This window comes from Agelaius phoeniceus, chromosome 7 (genome assembly GCF_051311805.1).
Source record: "Agelaius phoeniceus isolate bAgePho1 chromosome 7, bAgePho1.hap1, whole genome shotgun sequence".
NCBI lineage: Eukaryota > Metazoa > Chordata > Aves > Passeriformes > Icteridae > Agelaius > Agelaius phoeniceus.
Window position 1 is genome coordinate 29,142,692 of NC_135271.1, and position 14,986 is coordinate 29,157,677.

At 39.8% G+C, this 14,986-nt stretch overlaps 1 protein-coding gene across 3 annotated transcripts in view; it reads left to right on the forward strand.

Moving 5' to 3' along the window:
* The first annotated feature begins 2,215 nt into the window (after positions 1-2,215).
* LNPK (lunapark, ER junction formation factor) overlaps positions 2,216-14,986 on the forward strand; it is a 55,071-nt gene continuing 42,300 nt past the window's right edge. For 2 of the 3 annotated variants that reach the window (XR_008534587.2, XM_054636327.2), the window contains exons 1-5: positions 2,216-2,344; positions 6,186-6,266; positions 7,506-7,550; positions 8,719-8,906; positions 12,212-12,270. Coding sequence is in view for 2 of the 3 variants with exons in the window: in XM_054636327.2 (XP_054492302.1) it covers positions 6,240-6,266; positions 7,506-7,550; positions 8,719-8,906; positions 12,212-12,270 (319 nt within the window). In the remaining variant the exon portion in view is untranslated. The remainder of the gene's footprint in view (positions 2,345-6,185; positions 6,267-7,505; positions 7,551-8,718; positions 8,907-12,211; positions 12,271-14,986) is intronic. The other variant, XM_054636328.2, reaches the window with a different exon arrangement.

Genomic DNA, 14,986 nt, shown 5'->3' on the forward strand with positions numbered 1-14,986 from the left:
GGAGACACTAGTATTGTCTGCAGCATTTCCAAATGCCTTTAAACATAATATCTTCATTATTTGCATTTATTTTAAGTGGATATGATGCTAGACCATGGAAAAATAGGTTAGCACACTTCAATGTGTTAGCTTAAAATTAAGATTTAAATCAGCATCTCTCCAGCAACATATCACTTTTAAGTATCAAAGTCAGAAGTGGACTATTGATCTGAAACAAAAAAGAAAGATATCCTCTCAGCAAAGTGATAGTCATGGTTACAAGGATTTAAGTAGAAGTGGCTCTAGAGTGCAACCTGAAGAGTACGAGAGGCTCAGTCATTGAGTCTTTTTTCCACTGGAAAGGAAGGAACAGTCCAGGCCTCAATGAGAAAAATGAAGTTGTATATGTAGGTGAGCTCTGTAATCAATAGCAGAGTATTTCCAGTAGAGTCATTGGCTCCCCATTGATCCCCACTGTTTTGATTTACTTGAATGAAGTGTCTTGAAGCCAGTTCTAAACCATGATTCACAGCCAAAGTTGTTACTTATCTGATACTGTAATCATGTGAGCAGCAAGATTCACACTGAACACTGGTGGGAATTAAAGGGATCACCTTGCCAATGTCCAGACTAGGAATGAATGCTTGCAGATGATCAGACTCAGCAGCTCTACCACTTAAAGCTTGAAGCGATTGTGTTGCCTGGACAGCTGGTGGGATATCTTTTCTGTCCTTTCCTGGCCCAAAAGCTTTTCCTATTCTTTTTGAGTTCATGTACAGGCTGGGATGAAGCAATTTTCTTCACAGTAGCCCATATTTTGCTGTGTTTTGTATTCTGTGACTAGAACAGCACAGCTGACACAACAATATTTTGGCCTTTGCTGAACAGGACTTGCACAGCATTGAGGCTTTACCTTTTCTCATTCTCTGCTCCCTTAGAGAGTAGGCTTGGAGTAGGCAACAATTTTGGGAGGGGAAACAGCCAGGACAGCACACCCAAACTTGCCAAGAGGATATTCCATACCACAGAATATCATTCTCAGCAATAAAACTGGGATTGCAGAATAAGAAGGTGGGAGGGGGGTTTGTCTTCCAGATTCATCAATTGCTGGAAGACTTGCTGGGCATCAGTCTGCTTGTGGGGGGTGGTTAGTTATTTCCCTTGCATCACTTTTTCTCCCCTTTCATTCACTTACTAAATTACTTTCATTCACTTTCCTTTAACCCAACCCATGAGCTCTCTGACTTTTCCCAGTCATCTTCCAGAGGGGGAAGGAGTAGGAAGTTTACCTCCTGACCAGGGTCAACCTACCACAGCTGGGAAAACCCCAACATTTATAGGCTGTATTATGATGCACTGTTACAATACAAGAATTTCAACAATGCAGAGTCAGCTGAAGATATACAGCTTTTGCATAGGAGTTTTTACTACAAAGCACTTTGGAAGGACTTTCTTTCACATTTATGTGCATGCACTTGTGTTAGTGTAGTGGTAAAACTTCTGAAGAGGGCATGTCAGAAACTCAGTGCAAACAGAGCAAGTATTTATTCTCTGTTCCTGTGTCCTGTCGGCATGAAGCAAGGGATGGGCGCCAGCGATATAAGAAAGCTGATGGAAGTACAGCACCAAGGGAGAGGACATTGTGATTACAGTAATGGGATTTAAAGACATTCAGAGTTCAGCTTTTCTCCCGTGACACATGCCGACTGGAAGGAAGGGCTCGGTGAGAGCAGCCCTGTGCTGTGACCCTCAGGGGACTCTGCCCGCAGAGCACACCCGCAGCACGGCGGCTCTTTGTCAGCACTGCCTCCTTGGCTGAGCACCGGCGTCGGGAGGCCTGCAAACCTCCACACGACAGTTTGGCCCTCACATTCCTCCGGTTTTGCCTTAAAACACCTTTATTTTCTGTAACAGAGATCAGCGAGAGCCGCAGGAAGACGGTGAGCGCCTTCCGACACCGCCCGCCTGAACTTGGCTGGGCAGAGCCGCCCGGGACACCGCCCGGGCCGGGCCGCGAAGCGCGGCGGGAGAGGCGCATCAGCATGTCACGGCCCGGTCGGGTACCATCCGGTACGGTCCGGAGCGGCACGGCCGGGTACAATACGGCACTGTACGGCCGGGTCCGGTACTGGACGGAGCGGAGCGGGGAGCGGAGCGCAGCACCACCGCCCAACCCCGCCACAGCCGCCGCCCGCCCCGAGCGCGGCCCGGCCCGGCCCCGCCCCGCTCCAGCGCGCCCCGCGGCAGCGAGGCGCTGATTGGCTGCCGCGGCCGCGCGGGGCCTGATGGGAGCAGCGCCCGGGCGCCGCGCTCCTCCTGCGGCGGCGTTGGTGGCGGGCGGGATGCGCGGCCCGGCCCGCAGCAGGTACGCGATGGCGGGGGATGCGCGGCCCGGCCCTGAGCGGCTCCGCGGTGGGACAGGGGCGCAGGGTGGTGGGTGAGGGGCGCCCGGCGCTCCTCATAGGAGTGCTCAGGTACCGGCCCCGGGGCACGAAGCGGAGCAGGGCGGCAGGTGCCCCTTCCCTCTCTCCCTCTCCCTCCGGGCAGCGGGGCGGGGTGGGCCGCGGTGCAGCCTCGGAGGGGGAAGCCCCTTGGCTGCGGGAAGGGCGGCGGGCGCCTGGGCCGGAAGCGGGGAGCGGTGTGGCTGTGGCGGCCGGCGGGCCGGGGAGCCGGGGGCTCCGCTGACCTCTGGCAGCGCCCTCCGGGGAGCCGGGGGCTCCGCTGACCTCTGGCAGCGCCCTCCGGGGAGCCGGGGGCTCCGCTGACCTCTGGCAGCGGCCTCCCGGCCCGCCGGGCCCGCGCCGGCCGCCCCTCGCGCAGCCCGCTGGGGTTGGGTTTCAAAAAAGAGCGCCCGACCCACCCACTTCTCGCTCCGGCGCTGTGCAGTCTGTGTGGGAGCTAATTTGCGTTTTTAATTGAGGCTCTGCAAAGGATAGGACTTTTGGGGGATGCTTCCAGACGGAAACAGCCGAAAATGAAGTTTGAATGGAAAAAAGTTTAGTATGTTGTAACTGAGGCGTCCTAGGACAGGCTAGCAGTAGGTGGTGGGTGATGCTCCTGGTTTGGTTTTGCTTGTTTCCTTGTCCGCGGCGCTCAGCTGGAGAAACTTTTTATGGTCCCAGTGGAAGTTTCTGAGGTCAGTAAATTTTGAGCAAACTGTGAGCAGAACTAGAGATTCAATTTAAATGGTAGAATTTGTTTTCTTTGTAGTGGTAAATATCTACAAAAACTTACAGAAATTGGAATAATTAAGTTTGCAAAAAAGACCTATTTGAAAAGCATTGCCCATTCCTTAAGGGGAGAGGTCTGTATGACTGTATGCAAGGCCTTGATTACAAATTTCCAACTTCCTTTTTTTTCTTGTAGTATGTCTTCTCTTGATGTTATTCAGTCTTGTATTTTAGCATGTCAGTTATTAAAATTTACTTGGGAGACCGAGTTTTTGGAGAACTTTTAACCTGTAAAACATTAACAAGCCTGAAGAAATTTGAGACTGACTTGATAAAAGTGTAATGAGATCATGAAGCTATTTTCTCCACCTGGGTGGATGGGCGTGGATGTCTTAGTGGATTTTTGCCTCATTCAAAGGAGAAGCTTTTTCTGCTCTGGTCTCTTAGTCTGGCACTTCTGCTTTTTAATAAATAACTTAAATGTTTTGGGAGTAGAGGACCTGCTATAAATATTTTTTTGAGAGAGTCAGGTAATAAAATTGATAGTAGTGTTTTCTTAAGCTTCTCTGTTCAGTGTTTTTAATGCTTCTTTTGTCAGTTTTAAGCCTAGGACATGTTGCAGTTATCTTACTTGTGTATTGCATCAGTGATAACGTGTGTGGAAATAAGTCCAACTACTCTACTGCTTAGTCAGTGAAATGCACAGCTCTGTGCTACAGTGCAGTCTTCAGAAGGGAAAAGTCCTATGCAATAATTTGTTGTTTGGAGCATGGGAAGGAAGTAACTTGTGGATGATCTCTTGCTATGAAGAGTAGGACAGATATTAGTGGTAGGTATGTGGAGTGGCAGGTGAGGAGGAAGGAGGAGAGCTTGAAGCAATCAAAGACAAATTGAAGACAATTTGTGTTGTCATGTCAAGAAGAAGAGAGGGGAAGAAGGAAAACATCTGAGGCACTCCATAGTAATCATAGAAAATTTTCCACCTCCTCACTGAGGATTCAGTGACTAAACTGTAAATGTGAATCTTGTGGCCCTAATCCCTAATACCTCTTTGGGGAAGGGTTTTGGTAGTATTGCAGACTTGCAGAGCAGCATCTGTGAGCCTGTCATCATCACAGCTCCTGTCAAATCAGATGCGTAGTGACACTTGTCGAACCTGTTTCTCTTCCAAGCTTACCAGATATTTAAAAAAGCCTTCTGTAGCAATAGCACTGTGAATGTGTTACTGCTATAAGTCAGAGTCACCAGTAGCCTATGGATAATTTGTTCCCAAAAGATCCTCTAACACTTCCAGTGGAGAGGTTCTCAAACTATGTTTTGAAGGAAAATGGCACACACGAAGGCCATGTGAGCATCTCTGTGTCCACAGCTGAGAGCCACCATTGCTCCTAAGGGCAGTGGCAGTGCTAGGGAAACAAGCTAGATTTGGGAGCTTTGTGCTGGCTTTACAGACTTCTCAATTGGCTATTTGACACAGTATCTTCATTGCAAAACAATGTAAAAGCTATCTGTGTCTGTAGAAATGTCTGGGAAGAAAGTGTAGGCTCAGATCTACTGCAATACCCATCATGCAAAGGGTTGCCCGTGTCTGCAAAGTCACGGTTCTGTAAAATTCTTGGTGCTAGATTGTGTGTTTAAAAAAAAAGACCGCTGTTTTACTGAGATGAGTTGCTGCAGTAGTGATTATTTTGAGAATTTGTTAGAGTCCAAGGGGTAATTGCTTTTTCTATATCTCAGCCTTTGGTGCTACTCATTTGGCAGCAGCAGAGCTAATTTGCCCATCTGTTCTAGCTTCATTCTCGTGGCATTTCTGATATGGATTTCCTTATCTTTAAGGGTTGGTTTCTGAAACTAGTAGGGCCTATAGTTCTGAAGTCCTTGGCTTTCTTGGAAGGTGGGGAGGTTACCAGACTACAGCAGTGTTTATGCTAGTGAGCAGTGCATATCCTGTACATATTAAATTGCTCTAGAGGCCTCAGATAATTTGAGAACAAATTTGGATTGAAATGTATCTTTCCATTTTTGACCAAAGGAAACTTAATAAGCAAGATAATGATCACTTATATTTCTGTCTAGCTAGATCACTGCTTTGTTTTAATAAGTGTTAGTGTTTCACTCCAGAATGAAAAAGGTTCGAGTCCTGGTTGGGATTGAGCATTAGTTTACTGTCAGGGTTGTTTTGAACTGGTTACTTTTTTGTTAAATAGATAAAAAACTTGTATATTAAATGGATGGAGAGAAAGTCTGCCATCCTAAGGTTCAATTGATTCAACTATCTTCTAATGGGAAGTTGCTACAATTTTGTTTCTGGAGCTTAGACCCAGATCATCAAATTAGTGTTGTTCATTGGTTCCAGGCTTGTGTAGGGTGAGGTGAGCCTCTCTTGCCCCTTTGGAATTGTTTTAGAGTCATTTGATGTGCTGATGACTGGGTTGTGAGTTGTGCAGGGAAGACCTGTCAATGTAGTGCTTTAGTACAGCAAATGAAATCTTTGAAACTGGTTCTTTGAACTTAAAACTGAGCACACAGCATATTCTTGTTGGTGAGGGCAGGAAAAAGAAATAGATTTATTTGAGAAATTTTCTCATGAACAGGATGAGATGTTAACAGGGTGTTAATGTTGAATGCCTAGAGTTGCAACTAAAAAGGAATACTGAGTTGTGCTTAGGGGCAGCAGAGGAAATAACTGGAAATCAGTATCTTAAATAATTGTGCTCAATACTAAGTTTTTAAAATTGTTTTTCTGTTGGAGTATTTTGGTGGCTCTTTTTGCAGTTCATTTGTGCCTGTGTTTTTGAGAACTCCCTGCTAGTTAACTATTTCCAAAATAAAAATAACTTTGGCCACATCTGAGCTGATCAACTGACTTACAGGGTGGCTTGTGAATCAGAAAACTGAATGTAAAGATAGCACATAGGTAGATAGCTAGACAATGGCTTTAGACAATATTTTGATTTCTTAAAATGTTGGAATGAATTTGAGAATCTTTGATTATGTTGCTAGATTACTCCTAAGTGCTTAATGCTTTATTTCTAGCTGTGAATTCTTGTAGAAGATTGATAGCTCTGCCAACATTGTCCACAATAGAAGATGGGTGGATTAATTTCAAGATGGAGGGTAAGTAACATTGTGTAACAATGTAATAACCTTTAGTCCAGAAGATGGGAGTATCTAGGACATGTTGACTATTAATGCTGAATGCTAGTGCTGAACTTTTCCTGTATGTCATTAAAAGTCCAGTAGTGAGAGATATCATGACCAAAAGTATTTTTTACTAAATCACTTAAGCTGTGAAACTCTGCTGTTGTCCTTCATTTCCTTTGCAGTACCAGTCTGGCACTGGCTTGATTAACTTAAAAAAATACAGTTTTAACTCTTTCTGTAAATCTAAATACTTTTGTTGTGCATCATTGGGATAGAAACTGCAGCATCTGTGACTTGACAGGTTGGTGACCTAGATAAAAATGGGTATGTGCAGAAACATTTCTGGCTGTTTTAACAAATGGTTTGGTAGTGGCTTACTCCTGTACAAGTCTGTCTTCCTATCTGCTTTTATTGGTTGTTGAGTGGTGTACTGATTTTATGAGGAAGAAGAGGCATGAGGTTTTTGACTACTCTCCTAGCAGGTGTGAGTTGCTTGAGTCTAGGTTTTCCTTTGCTTATTAGCAACTGACAGCAGTCTTCCCTACAAAACTCCATTAAAGGTGAAACTTCAGGTGGAGTGTCAGTTTTGTGTAATAGAAACTCACTTTCAGGGTGATGCAATGTGAGCTATGGCTTTTCAATTTGTAGTGTGAAGGGTGGAGAAAGATTGTGGCTTGATAATTCTCAGAAATTAGGAAAGATTCCTAGAAGGTGGATTTCCAGGTGCTCCTATAGGGAATTTTACTGGTGATGACAGCCCTTATTTGCAGGTGCTTATGATTTATTTACACCATGTGTCCTTATATGGAATGAATAGTAGTAAAAAGTTGGAGTACTCAGATTAGGGCTTCCTCTCTATATTCTCTGTGTTTTGCCTATTTCTGCCACTCATCAATTCTGTTCTTGTTTTGCTTTCCACCTACACATTCATTATTGCTGTAGAAGCATTATAGATTTTCATTTTTTGTGATGTAGGAGAGGAGCTTTCAGGTTGGAGTAATGCCAACTGTAAAATAGTGATTCATTACAGTCCTTTCTATTTGTCACACTAAAGTAGGAAAACTTCTTACCTTTATATAAAATAGATAATTTATGAATTTATTAATGTATTATGAGTATGTCTTTTTGTTAGGAAACTTTTAATGTACAGTAATCCACAAAATACTGAGTTTTTTGAAGTGAGATTAATATCTTTGTTCTTTCCCTTGTAAGCAGGCAAAGCCTTCCACTGTAGAAGTATTAGAGAAAATAGATAAGGTATGTGTTTGCTTTTTAGTGTTTTGTTTGCCTTTTTTTTTTTGTTTAGAAATATGTGTCCTTTTTGCTGGCCATGTATTTCTCTCAGATTAGGTAAAATACTCTCATGAAATTTTAAATTATTTTGATAATTATTCCAGTAGTAGAGATTCTGCACATCAGAGAAATTGTTATAATTTTTCCCATTAGTGTTTACGCATTTAAAAAATACCAATACTGTATAATAGATAGTGAGAAGCTGCAGGGCAAGTATTTATTTAGAGAGCCTGAAATGGGAATGAATATGAAGCTGCCTTGATTACACAATTCAGTTATAACTAATTGTTAAAGTCCCATGTAAAGGAAAATGTCACTAATGCCAAGTTCCATTCATCAGGTTGATGAGAAAAGCTTCAATGTATGGTTTTATGTATAGCAGTTGCAACTGTCGTGGTAGTAAGGTCAGGGGCAGAATAACTGGATAGGTTGGTCAGTAATCAATTGTGATTTTTCACCAGCATTTGTGACAGATGTCTGTACTCTGTGGGGAAATTAACTGTTTTGAAATATACTGTTGATATTTTTGTTTTCCTTTTAATGAAGCTGTGAGTACTTCTGTTGTCACTTGAAATACAGTCAGAATGGTTAACATAGCAGAGCATTGCTCCATCACTTATTAATATACCATCATACAGATGTTCATGATTTCACTCTTTATGTGAGGAAAGTACTGAAAGGAAAACAAGTAGAATGGTAGAGAGGTTCCAGCAATTTGCCATGTTAGTAGAAAAGTGTCAGAGACATTTAACATTCCACAGGTACCTGATGAAAGCTTTAGAATGCTGAGTATGTTTAGTAGTGACTTATGTGATAGTAAAGACTGCCATGCATAAGATACTGGTATTTTTCACTTCTCCCAAATATACTAATGCATTACAAATGTGAAAAAGTGCTGATCTGATTTTTAACTTTTCTTAGCAATTGCTAGTAAGGTGCAAGTGGCCCATATCATAGCCTTATTATGCTATGAAAATTATCTTTGGGCAAATATTGTAATTTATCAAAGAGCTGCTTGACTTTTCTAATCAAGTATCAGACTGATAGGGCTGATTTTAGCAAACATTTAAAGGCAGCTTAGTAAAACCTCTTACTAATTGCACTAATAAGGCTGAACCCTGTTTATTTGCAGGAAATACAGACATTAGAAGAATTTAGAGAAAAAAATCAGAGGCTACAAAAACTATGGGTTGGAAGGCTTCTTCTCTACTCTTCAGTTCTTTACCTTATTACTTGCTTAATTGTGTATTTGTGGTGTCTTCCCGATGAATGGACAGCAAGGCTGACAATGACACTTCCATTTTTTGCATTTCCATTGATGTAAGTAAATATGCCTTTTTTATTTTCTAACTGCTGTCTCTTTGATAAAAGGAGATGGAAAATACATCTCAGCAGGGGTTTGGGTTTGCTTTGACAATCCTTGAGATGTCATAACTTGCTGAATTTTTTCTTCTAAAATAGATTCAAGTAGGTAGGCAGACACTTTCTTTGAGGGGAATGTCTCTCATGGGTCTGGGTTTAGTATAGAACTAGGTCTTATCATCAAAAGATAATAGCATCTAAAGTTACTTGGCTTATCAAAATTATGCTGGGGCTAGAGAGCTGTGTCTGAACAGCTGTAAGGTAATGTAGTATATGCACAAGGGTTTTATTTTTACTCTGTTTCTTGGGTTTTATTTTTATTGCGATTTGAGAAATAACATTACTATACAGAAGTAACCAAAGGTATGTCATCTACATGTAAAATGTAGTGTATAAACCCTGGAAAAATATAAGAATGAATGGAGAAACTTACTTTATATGTTAGGTGACTTTTAACACAGAATGGACTTGAAAAGTTGTCACCCTAAGTGTGTTGAAAACTACTTTTACATAATTAGCTGTTTTTCTGGAAAATCACTGACTGTTTTCTTCAACAAGAAAATAGACAGCCTTCATTGTATGTGAAGTGGAGAAAGTATTGCTACATATTTGTTCCACTGAGCTGATTGGCTGCTTGTCCTGATGAGTGGCTTTTGTTGTCTAAGAAATCCACTTTTCTGAAAGTAACAAAAAGGGCTCCCACCTCACTGAAACAGCTGCTTTGGAGCCTCCCCCTCCTCCAGACCATCAGGGAGGTGAGAGCAGCCTACTGAGCATCTTCCCTAACAATGGGGAGCACAGTGCATTTACTGATTTGCTAAAATGGTCATAAGTACTTCCATTTTTACAGCACCTTTGTATGAAGGCTTGGTTTGTACATGCCCTAGCTTTAGACTTGAAAGGCAAAGTCAGAGTAAATATTTGAGACTTTGCAAGTTTGATGAGCATAATGTAACACATGGAAAACCCCCAAGGTAAAGATGGTGTTTGTATGTCTTACTGCATTATTTGTAATATACTGTTATATTGCTGTTGTGTACTCCTGTGGAGAAAATACATGGGCTGCAGGATCTTGACTGGAAAGGATTAATATAGAAATTAGAGCTCAAATTAATCTTTGGCAGCAATATGAATTAATTTTGTTCTTAAGGACAAGCATTTTAAAGTCTTTGTTGTTAGTGTGTGAGGCTTGTTCATGCTGATAGGAAAGGCTTGTAAAAGAGGAAATATTACCAGTCCCCTTTCACATAGGTGTGTTAGAATTAGTGTAGAAATGAAAGCTTTTATTATTGAAGATGATGGCTTCTTGTGCTGTGGTTTGAATTTACATGTTGGACTTTCATTCTCTAATTTGTCCAGTTCTGCTTATTTTTCTCAAGATGGCTCTCTGTAAAATTCTGATTTAGATGTCAGCTTACTAGCACTTAGACTCAGTCTTTTGTTCTCTTATGACTTGCAACTGTTTATCAGATTTTTTTTTTCCCTTAAGCTATTCCCCTTCAGCTTTTTTTGGCAGATATGAATGGCAAGCAGCTGCCAGCTTGTCTTTGTTCTCGGTCAAGAGGTGACTCCATGCTGAATGCCTGGTGCCACCCAGTAATAGCTCTAGAGATTTTTCAGACCTAATCAAACTGGAGTATGTCTGCCTTTTCCAGCTTGCAGTCAGTCACCAACTTATTTCTGCCTTAGGTCAGTCCCTCAGGGTCTCAGCAAGTTACTGATGTTGGCAGAGCAAGTTAAGTTTTAGGGATAGAACTTCATTAATTTTAAATGTGTACTGAAAATACCCAAAAAGTTGAAGAAATACATTAGCATTTTAGAAGGGTGCTCTTCTCGAACTGATTTTTATTTGAATTAGTTTTAATTTGCATGTTCTGATTTTCAAAGAAATATATTTTCTTTTTTTTGTAAAATTGGCTGAAATGATCTGCTATTAAACTTAGATATTGGATTTTTTACAGAGGAAATGCTTTTTTATTTCATGATGTCTGACTTACTTCATATTTAGAATACAGCTTTAGGTGGAAGACTGTTAAGCATACATTTAAAAAGAAATAATGCTTTTGCCCTTGTAACAAGGTATTTAAGGCAATTTAAATCCTCTAAACATGTACTTCTTCTGGTACTTTAGAAAGACACATTTTGTGTTGTGTAAGTGGATAAATCCACCTGTATCATTAGATCAGTTATTATAGCACACTTTTGAACATGGAATACTTAAACTTCTTTGTTTCTCTTACCTTGGATAGACTGCTCTCAGATTCCAGGTGCCTCTTCCAACTTGCCTGACTTGGGCTGTGTTGTTAATACTTGAAGATGTTTGTAATTGGGCAACTATTGTGTAAATACAGAAGATGTTATGAATTAAGTCACTATAAAAACTCTTAAAGCCTTTTGCCTGCTTTCTTATCATACTTTTAGCTAGATAACTTTCCTAGTCTTTAAGATTGTTGTTTTTTTAATTTTCTTAAATTGAACATTGCTAATTTAGGCTCTATTATGTAATTGTCATTAGGAGGGTTTTGGATGCTTGGAGTGGCTTGGTGTATGAGGTTTACCACTTGGCTTAGACTGAATAACTTACCAGGAAAAGTGTCAGCTTAATATTAGAAGCAATTCTAAGCTTTTAAACAAATGAAGTCCTGATGATTGCAAAGAGACCTTTCAAATGTAAAATGGTCATAGATCAGTTTAACTTCATCTTGACATAAACTGCTCCAGCTAAGTCAGCTGAAACCCTACAGAAACTGAGTAGACTGGGGTTTTCTCTAAAATCACCAGGACTCAGGTCAGTTAATTCTGCTTGGGAGAGCATTTGTACAATGGCTCTATCACATGGTTTTCATTGGTATTAGAATTCTTCTCACAAATCTCTTGGGCCTTAATTTTGGGTCTGAACTGGTAAGTTTCTTTTTTTGGATAAAATGCATTATTAATCTATCAAATAAGAAGTGATGACTAAGTAATTTTCAGCTGAACATTTTTTAGCAAGTGATGATATTGCTGCTGCTGCCTTAGTATTTCTGCCTTAAGTAACAGTTAATTTCAATTGAAAAGATGCTTTTATTTAGAGCAATATTGATAGCTTGTTGACAAGGTGCTAATTTATTTTTTACTTTTTTATATGAATAGTGTTTGAAGGTTTCTGTCTGTTGTATTTGTGAAATAAATCTCATCTGCTAAATGTTGTTTGCTAAATGACTTCAGAAATGGTTACTGTAATATATTTTAATTAATATAATTATTCTTTTTTTTTCCTAAAGAATCTGGTGTATAAGAACTCTGCTCATTTTTTTCTTTTCCAAACGGACAGAAAGAAATAGTAAGTAATTTTTTCTTGTGTTTTATTTATTTATTTTAAAATATGTAGCTAGTTGAGGCTGATGCTTGCTTGATGTGATGATGTAAATGCTTTTGATAATTTGGCTTCCAGGAGGACAAGAGTAGCCTTTTAGTTGATACTGAAATTAGTAGTATTAGCTAAACTTTTTTCTACCACATAGTTCATGAAAGAGCAGGAAGCAAACTGCTTAATCTTTCACTTCACTTATAAAATGGTGCTAACTTTCTCCTGTCTTTGCATGTGTCAAATGTGTAATGGAATAACATATGATGTAAAAGTAAGATCAAGGGGAGAGGAGTATAAACAGCAGCAGTAGTAGTTCCCTTGATACTTGCATCTCACAAGTATTCCAGCAGTCATCTGTTATCCCTATGCAAAAGGGAAGAGATTTATAGCAGATGTGTCTAATTTATTTGTCAGGATATCTTTTTCTCCCAAGTTCTCCAAAGCATACTTATGTTTTCCTGAGTGGGAAAGGTATAAGTGGGTGTTTTTCTGCTTTTTTGAGAGCTAAGGAAAATTGGAAGCCGTGTAACAAAACCGAGAAGTAATGGAGGTTTTCAAATATATATAAAAAGTTGTTAAATTTTGCATTAGAATGAATCTGCATGCTATTTAAAAACAGCATCTGTGGCACTTGTCTGCAGTAGTTAGAATTCATTTGAGACTTTCCTTGAAAGCAGTCCAGCCTGTAACAATATCTCATGGTGATGTGAGCAATAATACAGGCAAACCTCAGTGTTGCACTGTGTTTTATGACTTGCAGAGCAGCATGATGTATTTAATTTGTGACAGCTTACAAGTTAAACATCACTTTTAGAATTTTTCTTAAACCGAATGTTTGCATTTGATATGCAAGCGCAGAACATACATTTTTATGTAGAAATAAAATTGTCTGTATATTCTGTGGTGCTGTGTGATTCATTTCTAAGGTGAAATGAATGATTTGCATTTCATGGCTGAATAAGAAAAAAAGTATATTTTTCTACTTTGCTTAAATGTCTTTATTGCTGTTTTGAGCATACAGGCAAGTCTGGTGCTTTTGTTGAACCTGTGTTTAAAGGGTTTAGTAGATGATAGAACATGCCAAAAGGGATTATTCCTGTGTGGTTCCAGAGACTGGATGAAAATGAAGTGTTTTACCTCAGAGATAAAAGTCCTATATTTGAAAAGAAAAATCAAATGTAGGATTGAAGCAGTACAGCAGGAGAAAGCATAGCTGAGAGAGCATACTATCAACCAAGTTGCTCAAAACCAAATTTTTATTCTGGGATAAGTTAGTATAACATACTGAGACACTGGAGGTGGTTATTTAATACAATAAAGCTCTGTGCTGGATAATCAGTATACACCAGATTTGGGAATGATGCTGTGAATGAAGAAAGTTTGTAGCTAGACTCCAGGGAAAGTGATGCAGAGAGATGATGGAGTTTCAGTTTTTAGGACTGGTCAGGCAAACAACTGTTAAAGATTTAGGCTGATCTGTCCCAAAGCTGGAGAAAATAAATGAGGTATATTGCAGGTTTTCACTTCTCTAGTATGAATTATTTTTTTTCCTGTAGGTTTAATTAAGATGAGATAGGTTGGTTTCTTGAGAGTACTTTGCAGTAATTGCCATTTGGCCGTGTTTAAGGGGCAGGTGTTTCTTGAGGTTCTTCTTGAATACAGGAGGTGAAGTGATCAGAAAGAAACACCCACACTTGAAACTGATGGCATTGCTTTGTGCAAGGCTGTGCTTGAAGATGTTCTAGGCATTTCTGTACCAAAAGCACTTGCAGTTTCTTGAGTAACCATTGATAGCTGGCTGTACTCTGCTGCTTATTTGGTTTCATGATACCACACTGCATTGCAATACATTATTTTTTAAGCTATTAATCTGTGTGGGGCAACATGTGAGGTTGTGTTCTAATACAAATGTAACATTTGGTGAAAAGAGGTACCTTAGTAATTTGCAGATGCACACTTTCTGGAATTGTCCATCTTCTGTGGTCCATCCCAGGATTAAATATTGTCTTTTTCCATATCCTATAAACAAATGGGGATGGTTATAGTTACCCTTTTATTGTATAAATAATAACCTTTCAAATATGTGCATGCCAGTTTTAGTATTTTGCACATTTAATGAAGAGGTATATTTGATCAAAATGGATTTCTACATTCTGGAAAAGTTCAAGTAATTATTTTTTTCCCTTTATTTTAAGTTACAGTATGCCTGAAGTAACTTTGAATGGTATGGAATGAGTATTTATAAATAGTAAAAATACAAAAAAAAAGTGTGTTTAGTTTGGTTGGGTTTGTGTCTTGTAGTTCTGTGAACCTTTTTCTGTCTTTAAAAATGGGTAAGAATAGGTATATTTTTACAGGAAGCAAGCTGCCAGTGTTCAGTAGAGCTGAGAAAGGGTAAAAAGTTGTACAGTTTATTGTTAAAATCTCTTGCTGTGAACAGAGGTAGTAGGCAGCTAATTTGTTGAGAGAGTATCTTCTGCATTAGGTGATGGTTTATTACAGTGAGTTTTCTGTGAGTGTCAAGCTCCAAACATTGACTTTCAGGAAAATCCCACATGGATTTGGCCTTTCTTCTTTCTCTTCCTCTTATAGAGGTTAGCTGTTGTGCCTACCTATTTCAGCAGTCTCTTAACATTTAGTAGAAAAATGACCTTCTGGTAGCTGTTCTTACAAAACTGGGGGCTTTGCT